Source organism: Eutrigla gurnardus, assembly GCF_963514095.1.
Source record: "Eutrigla gurnardus genome assembly, chromosome: 16".
NCBI classification, from domain to species: domain Eukaryota; kingdom Metazoa; phylum Chordata; class Actinopteri; order Perciformes; family Triglidae; genus Eutrigla; species Eutrigla gurnardus.
Window position 1 is genome coordinate 21,669,132 of NC_139927.1, and position 21,422 is coordinate 21,690,553.

General features: G+C 45.7%; 1 protein-coding gene across 6 annotated transcripts in view; it reads right to left on the bottom strand.

The window, feature by feature from the left end:
* nrxn3b (neurexin 3b) overlaps nucleotides 1-21,422 on the bottom strand; it is a 278,223-nt gene that overhangs the window by 166,826 nt on the left and 89,975 nt on the right. For 4 of the 6 annotated variants that reach the window (XM_084031039.1, XM_084031040.1, XM_084031038.1 and 1 more), the window contains 2 exons: nucleotides 1,642-1,845; nucleotides 139-165 (listed from right to left, as the gene is read on the bottom strand). In XM_084031039.1, coding sequence (XP_083887165.1) covers nucleotides 139-165; nucleotides 1,642-1,845 — 231 coding nt within the window. The remainder of the gene's footprint in view (nucleotides 1-138; nucleotides 166-1,641; nucleotides 1,846-21,422) is intronic. The other 2 variants (XM_084031042.1, XM_084031041.1) reach the window with 1 other exon arrangement.

A 21,422-nucleotide genomic window follows, 5' to 3' on the forward strand; every position in this document is an offset into this window, starting at 1 on the left:
TCCCCCTTCTTATCTGAGAAATCCTCTTATCAGTCCCCTGCATTCACACATCTGTGCCCTGACAACTAGCACACAGGCTATGATCACACATTGATTGTAGTGTAGGAAGAAGGCTGCAGAAGAAGAGTGTTGACTTACTGGTGTTACAGTTTATCCTGACACAGTCTAGATGGGGAGGGGAGAATAAGTGACAGATGAAATCGCATCCTTCAAGGTTACAGCTGCAGACATCCAAGAGCAAGAAGAGCCACCTTCCGGGGACGGTCACATGACCCCAGCGGCCATTTCAGTGTGCTTGGCTCTCAATATCACTATGCTGATATTGGAAATCCAATTTGATCTGGTTCTTTTAATTACTTTCAGTTCTGTAGCCAATCAGATTGTACCAATGCTGCTCAATATTACTGTATTAAACTGTGTCCATCCCATCATTACAGGGATGCTAATAGCATCACATGAAGATTATTTTCATTTACTTTGGATACATGTTGAATTTCAAAATGGTCGCTCGCAGTTCAATGGCCACATCAATTTTGCAACACAGCAACTGGAGCCACACTATTTGACTGGTAGTAGCCCACTATAGAGCTGTCATTAGACGTGAACATGTTTCTTCCTAAAAGTGTTGAACCTGTGTTTGGCAGGTGCAGGTTGAAATCCATGTGACCAGGCTGGTCATGTGCCGTCAACCGCAACAGAAAAGTGGGAACAAACAGCGGCGAGCCACGCAGCACCAACACCGTACAGAGGCCTGGGCCCTTCTCTGAGGGGCCGCTCTACCTTAGCGTTAAATACTTGTGTTTACATGGAATTTGGTAGGATTGTATATTCATTTGTTTACTCCACTGTACAATTAAAAACATGAAATGTGGGCTACAGGTGTTCCATGTTTTTGGCAAAGAGAATCTCTTCTAGGCTCACTGGTGTGAAGGCCGGCACTCTACTCAAATGTACCACTCGTGCCACCGTCTGCAGGCGCGCTAGGTGCTGTGGCGTCGGGCTGTTTGCCAGATGGGCCGCAGGCTCAGGGCCTTTGAAGGGGTGAGTGCCATCTTTGAACAAGGCATGAGAGATGCCAGCTAGACCAAGGGTTACCAATGGACGGACAGAAACATGATCCTCATGAGAAAGAAGAAAGGAATAAAAAAAGACCACAGAAACAGACCCACATGATAAGAATGGAAACTATCGGTGCGGCACTGAGATGTAGAAATGCTTACCTGTGGTTCTGAATAGGTGGCAGGATATGTTCTAAAGTCTGTCTGAATGATGTGTGAGGACGTGCCATAATTGAAAAGTGAAATGCCTTTGGAAAATATCTATTTGTATGCGCTAATGAGCATGACTAAAATGATCTATGATCCATTCAAACGATGTGCTGCAGAGCGTGGACACTTGGTCCCGTGTTAGATTGATGGGTTGAAAAATCTACAAAGACATCTAAGCATCAAGGCCGAGAAAGTAACAGTTGAAGCAAGTCAAAAACAATACATGCAACTACAGAGACAAACTACAAAAAAAAAACTGGTTTAGTGTGTGTTACGTCTGCTATCATGCCTGGACCAGAAAGGAACAAAAAGAAGAAAACACAGAGACGGTGAGGCCTCCTCTGGAACTGGAACAGGGCGGTTTATACGATACCTAGGTTGACTGTCAGTTTGACTCTCCCACTGTCGAGCTCCAGCCTCAGCGTGTCTGCAGATTCGCGGGACGTGGCGGCCATCAGTAGGCCGAACGCCCGCTGGGACATGAAGCGCAGGGAGACGTCCTCGGCCTCCGTGTGCATGACGTTGGGAATCACCACTTTCATGTACATGCTGCCATCGAAGGACAGGATCGACGCCTCTGCAAGACAAGGGAACGACAGGAAATGAAAAACAGTTTGCTTTAAAGTATGTGACGCCAGCAACAGTAGTGGTGGAAGGGTAAGGCTGTATCCACACACACACTCACACACACACACACATGTAACCCATAACATTGTCCTCATCCATGCTCACACCATAGACTGTCTAAGAGAAGAGGACGTAGTCATTGTGACATCACCCATCGGTTTGAGGACTACGGTTTTGGAGCCTCAAGTTGGAGCCTCAGCATTCTGTCCGTCACCATCTTGGACTTTTTGCAACCAGTGAAGGAAGTGACCATATTTGGACTGCGGAGGAGCGGCGGGTGGATCTGAGGAACACAAGCAGCAGAGCAGCCCCCTGAGCAGCACCCTTACTGGATCTGGATCCACGTGGATTCTGGTGTGAAGCTGCTAACAAAGTTAGCTTCATAATTCAAGGTCAAATTTACAGCTAAGTGTTAAAGTTATCTTAGTAGCTAACTAGCATTGGTAGCGTGGTTGCGTGGTAGTGACCTGTCAATCACCAAATCACCAAAATGAGGCCATTTCACCAGGTAGCCCCGCCCCTTTAAGCATCCCCTGCTTTCTGGTCTGTTGGACTCTAAATGGACCATAATGTACTAAATGAACATCATGCTGGATTGAACTAGAGATTGAGACCATAAACTCATGTTTTCAATGTTTACTGAGATAATACATATTGATGTATGGACTATAGACTTCTATACAATCAATCGCCCTTGATGGCCAGTAGAGAGAATGCAAGTTTAAATACTTCATCGTTGCCTTCACTTCTCAGAACCGGAGGTTGCCGTCTGACTCATACACTGAACAGCTTAAGCCGTCTTTAGAGGAAATAAGAACAAATAATTTGGCCTATTCTGGTCTCTTCCTAAAGGAAGGAGAAGCCGGAGTGAGCGTGGCAAAGAAAGAGCAAGACTGTCAGCAGCACTGGAAGCCTCTCGGGGAGAGACACACAGATTAAAAAGGGTACCCAACCATGACATACCTGTTTTGACACCTCAGCTTTTAAAAGAAAAAATAGCCCTGTGGCCTCAGAAATGCATCACCATTTGGCTGCGTCTAGGGAAATGTTCAGGCTCGGAGCGTCTCACAAGGGAGATGTTGTACCTGTAAACGATGCATGTCACATGTCATGAACCTTGTGCTTTGTTCCCCTTTTTACACTGGGTCTATTACTGAATAAAGTGTCATTTCCAAGTTAATTTGTGTCGAAAAAAATACATCCAAAATGTTATGCATTTAAGTATTATTAAATTTAGCTTCACTGAAATGTCCAAATTCCTGTGAGATGTTGCAAAATTCATATTTAAGCAGCGTGAGATCACTGAACCATTGGTCTTGCCAAGCTGTGAACTGGTTCAAAGACATGAAAAACTCTGCACTAGTGTGTGTTGTGGTTTTTAGGGCTGTTGTAAAATCCACTCTATGAACAAGCTGGTGAGTGTGTCGCCTGGAGGATAATGAAAACTTGGCTCACCATCATTCTACTCAGTTTTCCCTCCCTCTTTGTGTCTCCTCCCGCTCATGTAAAGAACACATGGTCACACATCCACACATGCATGAGCAGCAGCCATTCAACACATGGACCCTTTGACCGACACAGGCTTGCAATGATTTGTGAGTCAGGTCGGGTCCCAGGCTCACAGTACAAGAAAGAAAAACATGCCGAGAGTCAATCTGCAGCTCAGGGAACACAAGCGGACGAGGATGACGTGCAAGAAGCCTACAAAACAAACTGAGCTCACGTGGCATACTTCTGAGAATTGGTTCAGCCATGTTTTTGGCTAGAATTTGAATTGGGATTGATTATCCATCCATCGTCTACCGTATATCCTGTATTCAGGGTCACCAGGGGGCTGGAGCCCATCCCAGCTGACATTGGGGGAAGGCAGTGTTCACCCTGGACAGGTAACCAGTCTTGGGAATGATCAGTCATTTCTTAAAGAACACAACTTCCTATACTTTATCTGTGATGCAATAAAAAAAAAAAACTGTTACCTGCTCTTAACAACATATGAAGATTATTCCGGTCTGTTTTAGTGGCGTTTTAAGAGTTTTAATCATATTTTGATGATTGTCGGGATGATAACATGGGGGGGGGGGGGGAACTATGCATGTGGAGGAACGCAATTCACCCCAATGTTTGTTAGAATCATTTACACAAGATCACAAATATCAACCTTGGGGGCGCTAAAGGAAAGGTCAGGGGATCTCCAAGGTCATCAGAATTCATCCTCTGGGCACCATGAATATCCTTCTTTAAGTCATTTTTAGACGTTCATGGTTGCAAAATACACTCAATGTGTCACAAGAGGCTGAATACAAACCTGTAACCAGTCTGCCAATATGTTTGATCGCTCCACAGTTAACACCAAGCTGTGGCCTTTTAATTTGGTTTTAAAGGTCTGTTTGTGGACAGCATCCTTTTGGGGAAAAGTAGTCCCCCCCATCATGTTTGAATGTCATCGATCAATCTCAGCTGGGATTGGCTGTGTTGTTGGCTTTTTATTGTCCGGGAGAGGAAAGGGAAGTCTTTGGTTTACTGCATCCCGCTGGATTTTATTCCCCTGCATGACTTTGAGTGGCAGGAAACCAAAACAGAGAAAGGCTTTTTCTGAGGATGTCGACACGGTTCATTTAGAACCACTGAAGGAAGGTTCAAGAAGAAAGAAAGGGGACATCTCTTAAAATTCGAACTCCCAAGATAACTCACCAAGACTCAACGTCATCTGCTTTACTGCGCACACACACACATACATGCACAAACACACACACACACACACACACACACACACACACACACACACACACACACACACACACACACATATCTAAAAATAGCCGTTTACTATTTTTTATCCTGCATTATAACATTTTACTGAAGGATGTGACTCCGTGGAGCTTTAATTCTGTTGCTGCTTAATGTGTTGCTTTAAAGGAAAACTCCAGTTGTACTACAACGAGTAGTTGCAGACCATCATTTGTATCTGTTCTAATAACACAGCACTAACCAAAGGGATGAGGTCTGGGAAGACACAGCAAAGCTAGGACGGAGTCCAATGAGGCAACCAGCATGACCAGACAGGTTTGAAACAGTAATGAAGATCCCTGGACAATCTGCAGTGGAAGCTGAGAGGGAGCTCAGTCACAATAGTTGTAAATCTGGCTAACATGGAGGCGTGTGTAAAACCAGTAGGATCAACTGTGTTTATTTCCTCGCCAGGCTCATTACCATGGTTACGACAGTCTTACTATATAGGAACGTTGGCCAAAACTAACTTGGTATTTGGTTGGAGAGATATCAGCAGCAGTGAGAATGTCATTTCAGATGGTAAATGAACTGCTGATTGTCAGTGTGTGTGTGTGTGTGTGTGTGTGTTTTGCAGCCAGCCCCACACTTTACATAATTAGCAGTCCAATTGAAGCAGAAGATGGAGGAGGAAAGCTATTAAGTGAGAGCTTCACAAATATTCAGGCTATAGATGTTAGTCAAATCTCTCAGCACACACACCCAGACACACCCACACACACACACACACACACACACACACACACACACACACACACACACACACACACACACACACACAACGTTAGTCCTATTCAAACTCTCCAAATCATTTTTTCTCTCTCTCTCTTCTTTTCCTCTTCCCCATTTGATTATCTAATTTTCCTCAGAGTGACAAGTTGTTTTCTTTGTTTTAATACACAAAGCAACAAGGGCCTTGACTGTCATATGAATGCCTGTCAACTATCTCCCACACACACACACACACACACACACACACACACACACACACACACACACACACACACACACACACACACACACACACACACACACACACACGACTTAGAGTCTGCTGTCAACAATCTTTAAAGACTTTGCTGTCGTCCTGACAGCAAAGATGAGGACATGGATAAGTATGCCTTCTCTCCTTTCTGTGTGTATATGTACAGTATGTGTGTGTGTGTGTGTGTGTGTGTGTGTATGTGTGTACTGGGTGTGTGTACTGTGTGTGTGTACTGTGTGTACTGTGTGTATACCCTAAGGCTGTAGGAAATGCCTGCACTTGACAGAAGACAGTCTTGGCTGTGGACATTATCCACAGTAATCCTCACCACTTGATTCACTCTGGACACACACACACACACACACACACACACACGCACACACACACACACACAAATTAAGCGCTGTTGCAATACAGGAACATCAGACCCACCAAAAATATCCCAACAGACGACACTTTTAAAAGCATACTCCAGTTCAATAATCCAAAGCCCTTATGAAAGACAACCACTCAAATAAGACGCAGAGCAGTAGTTTTTAAATACAGCAATATATAATTGAACAGTGTGTACATTAGATAGGAAACATATCAACACCAGCAGTAAATTAGAGGAGCAGAGGGACTGCAGTTCTGCTCATTCTAGTCTAATTGTACTATTTAAGTATGCCACACAGCCGATATGTATGTGTCCCAAAAGCACAGAATGACCTTAAAATAACGCTGAGGGTTTTAGAGCGCTGCTAATCGGACTGCTGAGTCAGTGTTTACTTAACCTTGTGCTGGTTGTTTTCAATGTCAAAATGTACTTTTCCCTCAGCAACTATACGGTGGTCCTGAGAGTTCAACACGCTGCAGATTAAGAAACAACACAAGCAAATTAACACATTGGAATCATTTAGAAAACGTACTAAGAAGCTCAGAACTAAATAGAACGAGTTTCATGACGGCTGGGACAACGCTTGTTTGGTGGATTATAATGTTATTGATGTTGGCTACCCATCAGTGGTGTTGTAAACTGACCTTAAATAGAAGTTGTGGACATGTGATTCAGATATTATTGCCAATATATCCTTCATGTTAGTCTGTTGCTAATTATTATAATATATGAATCATGCGATAGAGGGCTTATATGTTTTGGTTTGCCAACCCATCACACCGGTTCCCTCCACAAAAAGCCAACGAACCTTGCCATTGGATGCTGTAAGGTTTATACATTTTTAAGCATTTATGAGATCGGAAGAAGTAAAAAGCTAACATTAGGCCATCAACAAACTACACCACAGCCACATCCGTGTCAGTGTACACAAACATGGCTGCAAAGGCTGTGAAGGTGGACTAGTCATGTAAAGAGGACTTGTAGTCTCAGTTAGCCACTCATTAGCAAGCGCCTTTTGCAGACACCACAAAGCTTTAAATGAAGAATGAGAAGGGAATTTGACATTGTAGAACAAAACGTTAAAATATCTTAAGCTTGTGTTAGGTGCAGATCTTATTTCAGGCATCCAACCAAAAAATCCGTTCATGAAATCCTTTAACTTTGGGACGAGGGAATCACGACTGCAAAAATGCTGACTCATTTTCGGGTTTTAGGACTTATTACTGCAGCAGCACTCTATGATGGATACCCACCTTCAGTAATTCATAAGCTACAAAGCCTGTCCCAGCCGGGTGGATCACTTGTACTTGGAACAGTTTCTGTTGTGTTTTGAGAAGCTGAGCCGTTCTTGCTATAAGTGGACTATGCCCCCCACAGCCACTAGGGGGCTCCCAAGCTGCAATATTTATTTATTTTAAATTAAACAGGATCTTGCATAGAGGCATATTTTGTACTATACCGGACCGGTGTTATCAGTGTCAAAACGGTTGGTTATGGTTGTGATGATATTATGGTTATTGTTGAATGTTCATTTTGTGAAAATGAATGGGAGACTACCTGCAGTCTATTACCAGATGTTTCTATCCTGAAAATGCACATGTGTGCTATGTGTGACCATTACCAAGGACATCACTCTCATGCCTTCAGTCAGTCACTACATCTCTTATTTCCCTATGAAGTGATATCATGCACTGACATCATCCACACCTGCTCGTTGGGACTTTAAACCTGAGATTGCATTGGAAGAGAAAAATAAACTTTGCTTTACGCTGTACAGCAATGCATTCAACAGAACTCGTGGTGATGTCATCGTCGCTCACTGAATGCTTCACATTATACGAACCAAAGCAACATTAAAAAGGTGTGTAATGGGAATTTTGGATGTTTGTACTTTATAATCAGAATATTTGTCAGGCCAGACGTCGATCCGCATCTCCTCATCTGACTGTTATGCTATGACGAAAATGAATGCCTGTTTGTAGATGATATGAACATGAGTGCCACATTGACATAAGATCATTTCAGGACTATGACGCCTGTGTTCTGTAAATCTTGACCTTGCCTGTACATCTTGTCTTTGTAAGATAGGACATGATCCGTCCTTTGGTTCCTCCTCCTTAAAAGGGAGATTGTTGTTAGACTCAGGGTCGTTCCTGCTGATTCTGAACCTTTGCATCAGAAGGCAGGGGTGAACCTCCTCTGCAGATGAGAATACTTAGTGGAATAAACCTCGGAGAAAAAGCTGATCCTGGTTGTTGATCTTTATTGGGCAGATTCATTTTTCCACAACAGGTGAAGTCTTGCTCTTTGGACTTCCTTTGTAATGGAGGCCTTGTGCTTGTATGTGAAGGAGGTGAGACACTGCAGGACGCTTCACAAATCTCCTATCCATTGTAACAGTCCGTTCTACAAACCGCACCAACGTGTATCGAGCCACTGATCAATAGAGAACCTGTCGCTTCCTGGTAGCTGCCACAGCCGGTGATTGGTCACACCCATAATACCATAGTACCATAATGCAGCCCAAACATGTATGTAACGTAAACGTGGATCAACTCATTAACAGGTGCGTAAATTAGCTCAGAGGTGCGCAAACGCTATTCCCAAAATTCCAGAGGTGCGTAAACAGCGTTGACGTGCATTCCCCAAAGGCAAGAAACGGCTCTGGGGAGCACCACTGGTTTTCTAAATGCTGCACATTTGTTGTCAAAATGGCGCTAGTGTTGTGTTTATTTGCATGAGCTTTCTCATTCTGCAGTGTATTGAGCTGTTAGGGAAACAAATGTGTTGTCATGTTATTTTGTAAGAAAATCCCACTTGCATCAATAAAGATGAATAATGAATAATGATTGCCAAATCATTTAGAGTCTTTTTTATTTCCAGTTTTAAATGATATATTGATATGTGTAACGGGTGTCTTGAGAATATTCAGAGGGAGGAGAAAAATAACAGACATTCACTGAACTCAAATTTAATGAGCTCAACCAAGCCAACAGAGAAATTAATCTCCTCCTGCTTTGCTGTACTATAGTTCATACACGCCTCCAACTCTACGCCGAAGATAGTGGACAGCCATCTCTAGCATCTCTACACTGTGTGTTTGACTAACAGCTGACGGCAATGTACTCCCATGAAGAACCACAGACAGCTCTGTCGGCAATGCACGGGGGTCAATTGCTTAAAAGCAGTTCAAGATAATCACCTAGAGGATACAAGCCCAGTCAAATAAAATAAAAGCCCAATAAAATATGCAGTTTAAATTAAAAATGATAATCAAATAAAACGTATTACTTATCGTTGATTTCCATTCTGCCAATTTTAATAACAAACAGATAAACTGTGATAAAGATACCCAATAGGTTAAATTAAACAAATTAGTCAAATAAATAATTGGTACAATCAGTAACATAAATAATCACATTGGACGTCAATATAAATACCTCTAGATTATTACATCTAACTTAGATTTACAGATTTTTAATTGACAGTCCCACACACTCACCTGGAGGAGCGACCTAACGTTACCATAGATACAATAACCTTCCATTAAAAAATATACAATATAAAATTACGGCATAAAAATATGAAAATAAAACAAATACAAAAAACATTACAACTATCAAATCAAGGTAAATATATTGACAATTGAATTGATATTACACAGCAATAAAAGCTGATGAGGTATTTAATGAAACATGCAATAAATATATATTGACAACTAAAACAATAAGTAAAGTAATGTATAGTCCTTTTAATCATTGTACAATACATCCATCCATCCATCCATCCATCCATTGTCTTCCGCTTATCCGGGACCGGGTCGCGGGGGTAGCTGCCTGAGCAGGGATACCCAGACTTCTCTCTCCCCGGACACTTCTCCTAGCTCCTCCGGGAGGACCCCAAGGCGTTCCCAGGCCAGCCGGGTGACATAGTCACTCCAGCGTGTCCTGGGTCTTCCTCAGGGTCTCCTCCCAGTGGGGCATGCCTGGAACACCTCCCGGGGGAGGCGTCCAGGGGGCATCCGTTACATGTGGAGGAGCAGCGCCTCTACTCACGAGCTCCTGCCGTGTGACGGAGCTCCTCACCCTATCTCTGAGGGAGCGCCCCGCCACCCTGCGGAGGAAGCTCATTTCGGCCGCTTGTATCCGGGATCTTATTCTTTCGGTCACGACCCAAAGTTCATGACCATAGGTGAGGGTAGGAACGTAGATTGACTGGTAAATGGAGAGCTTTGCCTTTCGGCTCAGCTCTCTCTTCACCACGACGGACTGATACAACGACCGCATTACTGCAGCCGCTGCACCGATCCGCCTGTCAATCTCACGTTCCATCCTTCCCTTACTCGTGAACAAGACCCCAAGATACTTAAACTCCTCCACTTGAGGCAGGAACTCCCCCCGACCTGGAGGGAGCAAGCCACCTTTTTCCGGTCGAGAACCATGGCCTCAGATTTGGAGGTGCTAATCCTCATCCCGGCTGCTTCACACTCGGCTGCAAACCACCCCAGGACATGCTGGAGGTCCTGGCTTGAAGGAGCCAACAAGAAAACATCGTCCGCAAAGAGCAGGGATGAAATCCAGTGGCTCCCGAACCAGATCCCCTCCGGCCCACGGCTGCGCCTAGAAATCCTGTCCATAAAAATAATGAACAGAACCAGTGACAAAGGGCAGCCCTGCCATAGTCCAACATGCACCTGGAACAAGTCTGATTTACTGCCGGCAATGCGAACCAAGCTCCTGCTCCGGTCAGGGACCGAACAGCCCTTAGCAGAGGGCCCCCAACCCCGTACTCCCGAAGTACCTCCCACAGAATGCCATGAGGGACACGGTCGAATGCCTTCTCCACGTCCACAAAACACATGTGGACTGGTTGGGCAAACTCCCATGAACCCTCGAGCACCCTGCAGAGAGCTGGTCCAGTGTTCCACGGCCAGGACGAAAACCGCATTGTTCCTACTGAATCTGAGGTTCGACTATTGGCCGAATTCTCCTTTCCAGTACCCTGGAATAGACTTTCCCAGGGAGGCTGAGGAGTGTGATCCCCCGATAGTTGGAACACACCCTCCGGTCCCCCTTTTTGAATAGAGGGACCACCACCCCGGTCTGCCAGTCCAGAGGCACAGTCCCCGACTGCCACGCGATGTTGCAGAGACGTGTCAACCAAGACAGCCCCACAACATCCAGAGACTTGAGGTACTCAGGGCGGATCTCATCCACCCCCGGTGCCTTGCCACCGGGGAGCTTCTTAACTACCTCGGTGACTTCAGCCCAGGTAATGGGTGGATGAACCTCCGAGTCTCCAGCCTCTGCTTCCTCAATGGAAGACGTGTCAGTGGGTTGAGGAGATCCTCGAAGTATTCCTTCCACCGCCCGACGATATCCCAGTCAACAGCTCCCCACCTCCACCGTAAACAGTGTTGCTGGAGGGCTGCTTACCCTTCCTAAGGCGCCGGATGGTTTGCCAGAATTTCCTCGAGGCCGACCGATAGTCCTCCTCCATGGCCTCCCCGAACTCTTCCCAGACCCGAACCTTTGCTTCAGCGACCGCCCACGCTGCAGCACGCTTGGCCTGCTGGTACCTGTCAGCTGCCTCAGGAGTCCCCCGAGCCAACCAGGTTCGGTAGGACTCCTTCTTCAGCTTGACAGCATCCCTTACTTCCGGTGTCCACCACCGGGTTCGGGCACCGGAGACCTTACGGCCACAGCTTCGAACAGCCGCGTCCACAATGGAAGCGGAGAACAAGGTCCATTCAGCGACAGAGGGTTCCACCAGACGTTCCCAGCAGACCTTCACAACACATTTGGGTCTGCCAAGTCTGTCCAGCTTCCTCCCCTGCCAGCGGATCCAACTCACCACCAGGTGGTGATCAGTTGACAGCTCAGCCCCTCTCTTCACCCGAGTGTCTAAAGCTGTGTACACACCGGAAGAACTGCCCGACTCGCGTTGGTAAATTCGGCGTCGGCTACTTAATATGGCCGACTCGAACAACGACATGGGCGGTTCACACCTACGGAATTACAGCCGACGCCATACGTTCCGCGCTTGCGCGAGATGTAATGTCTCCAAAACAACAGGCGGCGCTATCTGTATTGTGGGCCAAAAAACACGAAAACCGGTAGTAGGCGGTCCTCTCTAAACAACATTCTTCGATTCCATTAGTTATCTGGTATGTTTACCATCGTCACTTCCGGGCTTCACTGATTCGCTAGTCAAGCTGCTAGCCTCCACCAATCAGAATGGTAAAAGAATGACCGACTCGAATGGCGGATTACACATTTGAATCGGCTGAAATGAACGCCGACGTGGGCCGATTCGAGCGACCACACCAAGGAGACTCATGTCACGGACGCCGACTCTCTCAAAGACGCCGATTTTCGGTCCGGTGTGAGCCCGCCTTAAGACATAAGGCCGGAGGTCAGATGACACAACCACGAAGTCGATCATTGACCTCCGGCCTAGGGTGTCCTGGTGCCACGTGCACTGATGGACACCCTTATGCTTGAACATGGTGTTCGTTATGGACAAACCGTGACTAGCACAGAAGTCCAATAACAGAACACCACTCGGGTTCAGATCGGGGAGGCCGTTCCTCCCAATCACGCCCCTCCATGTAACACTGTCGTTACCCACGTGAGCGTTGAAGTCCCCCAGTAGAACAATGGAGTCCCCGGTTGGAGCACTCTCCAGTACCCCTCCCAAGGACTCCAAGAAGGCCGGGTACTCTGCACTGCCATTAGGCCCGTAGGCCGAAACAACAGTGAGAGACCTATCCCCGACCCAAAGGCGCAGGGAAACGACCCTCTCGTTCACCGGGGAAAACTCCAACACATGGCGGCTGAGCTGGGGGGCTATAAGCAAGCCCACACCAGCTCGGCACCTCTCACCGCGGGCAACTCCAGAGTAGAAGAGAGTTCAGCCTCTCTCAAGGAGTTGGGTTCCAGAGCCCAGACTGTGCGTGGAGGCGAGCCCGACTACCTCTAGCCGGTAGCGCTCTACCTCCCGCACTAGCTCAGGCTCTTTCCCCCCCAGTGAGGTGACATTCCATGTCCCCATGGCTAGTGTCACCGTGTGGGGATTGGGTCGCCGGGGCACCTGCCCAGGACAGCCACCCAAATCGCACCGCACCCGCCCCTTCTGAACCCTCCTGCGGGTGGTGGGCCTACAGGAGGGCGGGCCCACGTCGCTCCTTCGGGCTGTGCCCGGCCGGGTCCTGTGGGCAGAGACCCGGCCACCAGGCGCTCGCCTGCGAGCCCCAACCCCGGGCCTGGCTCCAGGGTGGGGCCCCGGTGACGCCATTCCGGGCGACGTAAACTTCCTCGTATGTTTCTTTGTCATAGGGGGCTTTGGAACCGCTCTTAGTCTGACCTGTCACCTAGGACCTGTTTGCCTTGGGAAACCCTACCAGGGGCATTAAGTTCCGGACAACATAGCTCCTAGGATCATTCAGGTGCTCAAACCCCTCCACCACGGTAAGGTGTCGGTTCAAGGAGGAGTGTACAATACATGTACATGTACAATACATGTGGTTTGCATTCTCTCCTTACTCGTTATATCCTGTAATGGACAGAGTGATTTTAGAGAAACCCTAAATGTAAAACACAATGCTCTGCCTTAACCCAGATTAAGGGAATAGTCAACACTAATCACTTTGAAGAACACATCCCCATCAGAGAGTAAGACCCAGGAGGAGGCAGCACTCACAGGGATTATCAAATATTCGGCCGTGCTAGCGGGCCCAGATGAATTTATCAGGATATCAAAAATCCCAAAAAGGGTTGATGTAGCATCAATATGAAACAGTAAGCGGTTTTGTGCTTCAGACATATTGAATAGGCTTTACACAGGGATGAGGTAAATCCGTAGAGCTTTATCAACATGTGGCAGATAGAATCAGTATCTGAAACAAGCACCATGCACATTCAATTTCAAGTATGATTTTGGAATGGACATCATGCTGTACTATTCATTCTTGGCGTAATCTAGACCCGGAACATGTGACCCAATCATCGGCGTGGTGTTGTGGAGATAAACCCACCGCTGATAGAAGTCTGAGATTGGCATCCCTCGAAGTCCTTCTAGGGTGGATTATTCAAACCGAAGTGACTGTATTTGATCTGGAGGATATAGGTAAGCTACACACATGAGCACACAACCACACACACACACAACATGTGGAAAGGCTGAGTTGCTGCTCTGAGGTGATGGGGGCATCCTGTTGGAATGGAATAATCCTCAGCACTCACAACAAAGGGCAGGGTGGTCATTCCTCCCAACTATCATTACAGTCTGCAATCTGACCGTAGCACATTTTTTCCTGCAGAATTTGTTGATAAAGTAAGTTTGATTTATGACTTTGCCCTTGCCGAATCTTCCCGACTTGACTCTGCACTTAATTGTTGTTGCATCAGGCGAGAGTGGATAAATATACATCTACAAACTTAATACTGCTGTTCATTTTGGAGAGAGACAGAGAGCGAGAGAGAGAGAGAGATTGGGAATGAAACGGTGGCCCATTCACCCTCTAGACCATGGGCGCTACATGTTAGCATGTTAGCGTGTTTCGGGAGTAAGTGTGTGGGAGTGGGAATGTAACCAAAAGTGGAGATAAAGGAGATGATCAGCCAAGCAGACTGTGGGGGAGTGAACGTGAGGCCCAAACATCAGCTAACGGCTGTGCTTCTAACACGACCAGAGTTCTTGTAACTTGCATGTAGATGTGGGAGAAGGGATGACTGTTTCCTGTGGGTGTCTTTTTTCTCTCCCTTGTACCACACGGACTTCGCTATGCCTCATTTTCCAGCAACTCTAGCAAAATGTTGAACAGCCTTGTAGCGCCGTGTCCTCCCCCACATCTGGCAGACGGAGCTCTACCTCCCGTTTAGTGTGTAAACCCCTGAGTATGCTAATTAAATGTACAGTAGCTACCTTGACAAGGCTTCAGAGTGTGTGTGTGTGTGTGGGGGGGGCGTTCCTATTAGTCGCCTGCTTGCATTTGTGGTTTAACAGAATAAAAAGCACCAGTGTTTGGCTGGAACAAGCTTTAACTCTAAAAAACTGCAGCATGCACACACCTGCATGTACAGCCAACCGGAGAACCTGGACACCATCGGGGGGCAGCAAAGTCTAAGACAGCCAGCTGCTGTTGACTTCTCATTTGACTTGTTGGGCGACGGAAGGGCGGTAACAGCTGAATTTAACATAACCAGACAGTTTACTGGGAAATCCATGCTATTTTATAATGAAAAAAAGTGCAATGACAAATGGAACTGTAAAGTCCAGAGAGGGTCAGGTGCTTTCTGCAGCGAATGAGTCCTCTTTATTTCCTCCCTTTTTCATCCCTAAAGTCAGTTCGTCTTGCCGGGAACCTTTCGCCCTGCTGCCCTGAGAGGTGTGGAGACTTGTCAATTTCTCAGCTGGCCGAACATTGAAGGATTGATTTCCTCCAAGTGTGCACTCTCACTCTATCTCTGTGTGTGTGTGTGTGTGTGTGTGTGTGTGTGTGTGTGTGTGTGTGTGTGTGTGTGTGTGTGTGTGTGTGTGTGTGTGTGACAGACAGAGACTGGGAGAGGGAGAGTTTGCATGTGAGTGTTCGTTGGATAGAGAAAGAGAGAGAGAGAGGAGAAATGAAAGAAGAAAAGAGAATGAAATGAGATCCAGGAAGCAGGGAGGATGAATGCAGGACATGCCCTCCCTATTCTGCATAGTGAGCCACAATGAGAGCCGGTGTTTACGTAACCCACCACAGCTCCTAAGCACACATATAATTACAAATGGGGATTAGGGAGCAGCAGCATAATGTTGTCTGCAGCGGAAACAGTGAAACAAACGGATCGTTTTAAAGTGCAGGAGGATCTGTACTTCTCCCGGGTGAACACTGTGGAACAAATGTCCGTCTCTCCACTGCCGCCAGTCAACAGTTTGCACTTCCCTCCCTGTCTCACATCCCCAGCTATCCACCTCTACATCAGCTTTTTCATCTTCCTCTGGTCCTCATGCACCGTGTGAATCTGTGAAGCCGCCTGGCGTCAGACACTACCAGCATGCTGTTCCAGCAAAGGAGCTGACGACTGTCAGCGCGCCACGAGTCTGTCTTCTGCTGCCGGAGGCAGGAAACACCATCTTTAATGGGTGGCAGCTCAAATCTCCTCCGTGGGAGAGGAGAGAGGAGAAGTCTGCATGTGTCCAGGGAAATGTATTACCTCTGCTGCCATCTATGAGAATTAAAATTCAATCTGCATGACCTCCAATCACTTCCAACCATGTTTCTGCAAAAACCATTATCCCAGCAAATGGAGAGGGGAAGAATAGGGGGATGGTGAAATCAGGATGAATTTATTTCAGGGCAGAACAAAAAAAACCCTCTCCAAGTCACAGAGCAAGATTGTCCCCTTAGGCAAACCAAAGCTTCCAACTCGAAAAAAACGTGTGCCAGAGCTTGATAATACGGAAGATAGCAAACTCATTATTCTACTCAATTCTACGATTATTCAACAGCGGGAAGCAGATAACTGTTAAAGACAAATGGAACAAAGCAGAGAGGAGACGTGAATAGAAGGGGCCTGTTTGTCCTTGCTGGGAATGAGAAAGATTCTAATATATATTTGTGTGTGTGCGCGTGCGTGTGTGTGTGTGTGTGTGTGTGTGTGTGTGTGTGTGTGTGTGTGTGTGTGTGTGTGTGTGTGTGTGTGTAAGTGTAAGTGTAAGTGTGTAAGTGTGTGTGTGTGGACAAATACAGGCACAGGAATTCTCTACACCTGGCACAATTATAGTATCTTCAGCTTCAAATTAATTCAGATTAATTCAGTGACGGGTGGATCTGATGAACACAAAGTGTCAGAGCAGCACCCTTACTGGATCTGGATCCATGTGGATTCTGGTGTGAAGCTGCTAACAAAGTTAGTTCATAGCTCAAGGTCAACTTTACAGCTAAGTGTTAAAGTCATCTTAGTAGCTAACTGCATTAGTAACGTGGCAGCGACCTGTCAATCACAAGGTAGCCCCGCCCCCTAAAGCATCCCCTGCTTTCTGGTCTGGTGGACTCTAAATGGACCATAATGTACTAAATGAACATCATGCTGGATTGAAGAAGACTTGAAACTAGAGATTGAGACCATAAACTCATGTTTTCAATGTTTACTGAGATAATACATCAAGAGAGAAGTAGGACCATTTTCTCAGAGAGGAGTCGCCCCCTGGTGGCCAGTAGAGAGAATATGGTTAAGGCACAATAGTGTTGGCTTCACTTTTCCCCAGAACCAGAGGTTACTAAAGGGAGTAAAAGTAATGAATGTGATTGGTCTTGATTGTCACAGCCTTTAAAGGTTATGAAAAACGGGTTTTCTCTGGTCTCGACACCTATAAACTGGTCCTCCCTGAGCCTGTCAACTCCCAGGATGAGGAAAACAAGCGACTCCTGCATGGTCTCTGGTACAACGGCGCTCCTACAGGCTGTTCAGATTCAGCTCCCGTCGTTACGAAACGAAGGGAGTCATTTGCATAGGCCAAACTCCTGTGATGATAGGAGATATCCGAGAGGGGGCGTTCATCACCGAGGTGAAGTTCGGTGTGTCCTGCGGTGAGACAGCAGTGAGATAGTGGTGTTTCACAATGTCGTCGCTCAGAGCTAGACACTCAGATTGCTCTGTTGTTGGTTGTACAAATCAACATAAGTGCTTCTATTCGGTCCCAGCTACAGAAGAACAGAAGAGACCGTGGTTGCGTTTCATTTTTAATGACAATGTGCCGGCTATGGTCCGTGTTAGCTTGTATGTGTGTGCTAACCACTTCACATGGGACTGCTTCAGTAATGAGGGTCAGTACAAATCTGGCTTTGCCTCGACACTGACCCTCGTAAAGGATCTGTCCCAACCATACGGGACCCAGCAACTTCACCTGAGCCACATAGGCAAGCCATAGTGGTACATCCACATAAACATTGGCACATGCTACCGCTAGCATAAGCGGCATCGTCTCCATGGCTTTCCATGTAGACGTTGACAGACGGAGCTCATTAGCATTTAAAGGTGCAGGCACAGAAACAGCCTGTTCTCAGGAGAGCTCATTTGAGCAACTTTTAGACAGCTGAAATTCAGGACCATGGATGGGTTTGGGGCAATACATAATGAATCCAGTGTTGTTGGACCTCTGACAGCTGTGTGAAATTGAGGAAAAAGTATAATATGGGACCTTTAATAATGATGATCCTACCTGAGCCACACCATAATAAAACCATCAGATCATTTTGATTTCATTTGAATTACACAATGGCTGATAAGGTTTGGATTAATGTCCAAAATGTTAGATGCCATATACTTGGACATGTTTGCCAACTTTCTATGTCGTTAATACTTTATTACCGTAATTCATGAACTATCTATTCTGGCAGCTATTGAGAATCAGCATCCACTAAAAACTGTGTCAGACCACATTGTCACATCTATTCTCAACATAGCAGTCATTGTGACAAGAAACAGTTTGACTGACACCTTTCAAGACAAGAAAGTAAGAATATATTTTTTCCACATGAGATATATATTCATCATTCAACGGCTATATGGTGCCATTGTGTTATGTCTTTTTTCGTATAGGCCTGTCAATCATGCTGCTTGTTAGTTACATCCCAAAACAGAAAGCAAGTATTTTCTGTGTTGAGAAAAACAAGGCATGTGATTCATGTTGTGGCATACAGATGGTGAGATCATACATAATGAACTATCATTGTCCCACTGGTCACTAACAGTCCTAAACTTATTATTGTCACTCTAAACTGATATAAAGCCGTTAATGGTGAACTGCAGGTGCAGCTGCTGCCGAGGCTCCAAACCACCTGCAGCGTCCCAGAGAGGCGACGTGGAGGCAGCAGGAGCTGAATGATGCCAGTCAGTTAGCAGATCCCAGTGAGCAAATATACTCTGCTCTGTTGCTCTGTGCCGATCTCAAAACCTCAACTATCACATTTATTTTCAAATCAATCTACTTTGAATATCCAAATGTGCATCTTACCATAGCAGTTATAAATAATTAAAAATAAAGCCAATGTGCTTCATAATGGTGACTGCTGTCAAATATATCACAAGTACAAAGCTGACCGCTCAATCATTCTCCTCCATCATCCGTCTCCTCAGTTCCCTCCCCTTCTATAACTCACTCCCCTTTTGTATTTTCAACCTCATCCTCTTTTCTCCATTTTGCTCCACTTTCCCATCCTCCATTTTGCACCCCACCCCCACCTCTGTCCCGTGGATGTGTGAACTACATAGCACTGGCCTGTTAGTCAGGGCAGACCTTGAAGTGTCATTTTCTCTTTCGGCGGAGATAAATGTCCTCGCAAAAGGTGCTTATCACCAGTTTGTAGTGAGAAGTGGGGGTCGGGAACACACAGGAGGAGCAGAACTCACATCCTTCCTTCCAAAAGCGAACTGGAGACAGACAGACACAGACGTGTCTGGTAGTGAGACAGGAGGGAGATGAAAGCGTGTTCACTCCAGGTGACAGAGCTAAGGACAGCACCCCATGCTTAATCACGAATCCTCAGCTCCTGGAGGTTTCCTGAGCCTCCGTCTCCATGTGGATCTCTACTTGATGATAACACAGGAGAAAGCATCTGGACAGCTCCACTTGTACATCTTATTCTATCTCACACAGCGACAGTGGCTTTCTCCAAATGCCAACAGCTGAGCTGGAAGGAGGAATCACAGCTGAAAGGTGAGCTGGGCAACATGTACTCAGACAGATGTTCTTTTATTCCAACCCAATCCTCACCTGTTAGACGGAAGCTTGATGCTGTATGCATCGCCTCGTTCTCCCAAAATATGATGGAGAAAGAACGGATATTAAGTCTTACTTCTTTTTACACTCATGAATCATAAAAGCACTGCTGGTGTTCAAGCTCTAACTCATTTCTACGTTTAGTCGGGTCAAAACCAAATGGATGATATCTGGTTCATGTCAGCCATTTCTCTTCAGGTACTTTAGTTTATTTGGGGAGTGCTACTTTTAAAACGGTAGTGTAATCTCATGTGTGGTGCTGAAAACATAACCACCACGATGTCATCGGGGTTATGTTGGCTTTATATCAGAAAGCCTGTTCCAGCTCAATGATAGTTATGTTATGGATCCCAAACTGGGAAATGATTGTGTTCAGCAGCAGGTTATCCAGCATCAAACACAATAGCAGCTGAATTATGGCAAGTGGAGCAGCTTGACCTTGACTGAAGGTTAGTATATCTCAGCTTCTGATACATTGTCCGGATTTAACAGAAGATACAGTTTTTTTCCGATTGCTAAATGACAGCAGGCACAGCTGGAGTCACATGTGCAAAACCACAACCTGCACAACACTGTGGATTTACAGCATTTTGTTCAAATGTTAACACACTGCTGCCAAACTGTAAACCTCACAAACACTGATGGTTGTAACTTCAGCTAAAAGCCTCAGCAGGTGTCTGGTTTGAGACTTGTAGTGATCATATAAATGTAGGGAAAGAGAAGAAATACTTCTTTTTGAGGGTGCAACCCAAACTCAATATATTTTTACAAAAGGACCCAAAGGCCCGACAGGAGGAAAATGCTGTTGTTGACATGGTTGTTGTCAACAATAGTAAATGACTACAGAGAAAATAACAATAGATATCTATTGAAGCAAACTGCTGATTTTCATTCCTTCTTGTTGACTGTAAAGATGAAAAGTGTCTAACTTGTGTGCTGGTGTGTGATGTTAGTGTTTTTCCTCTCTGTGTGTGCTGAGTGACAGTGCGTGTTGTCGTCATGACGATTGTTCAGTTTGGCTTCACTGAGCCGGTTTTGCAGGTGAACTATTAGCTCAGGTGAGTGTTGGTGATGCAGACTGTGTTCCAGTTTTACTCATGTAGCTGCATTTGTGACTGCTGTCGTTTGGCAATCAGAAAAAAACTGTTAATGTTAAGCATTTCTGCTGATAAAGTTTGACAATGGTTTAGCAAAAGCTTCCGACCACAAACACACGCTTCTTCATTAGATGAATTTGCTCACATGACCATACAAATAAAGATTTCCTAAATAGCAAAGTGAGTGAATCTTGAGTTTTTATCACAATTCAGCTCCAGTTACAAACAGCTTTGTTTCACGTCAGGATCGAGGCTGAGTTTCATGCCTTATTTTTGCTCATTTAAGCGTCTCTTCAAAATGTTGCTGTTTAAAATGAAGGATGGGGGGAATATGACAGCAAGGTACTGACTAACCTTCATGTAGAATATACAAGATCTGGTGTGGTTTGACACGTGGGGCGTCACAGAAGTGAAGTGATTGGTCAGCAGTTATTTCCTTCGATAAGTCATTATAAACGTATTTGTAATGTGTTATGATTAAAGCAGTATGAATATGTATGAGAGCTGACAACTTT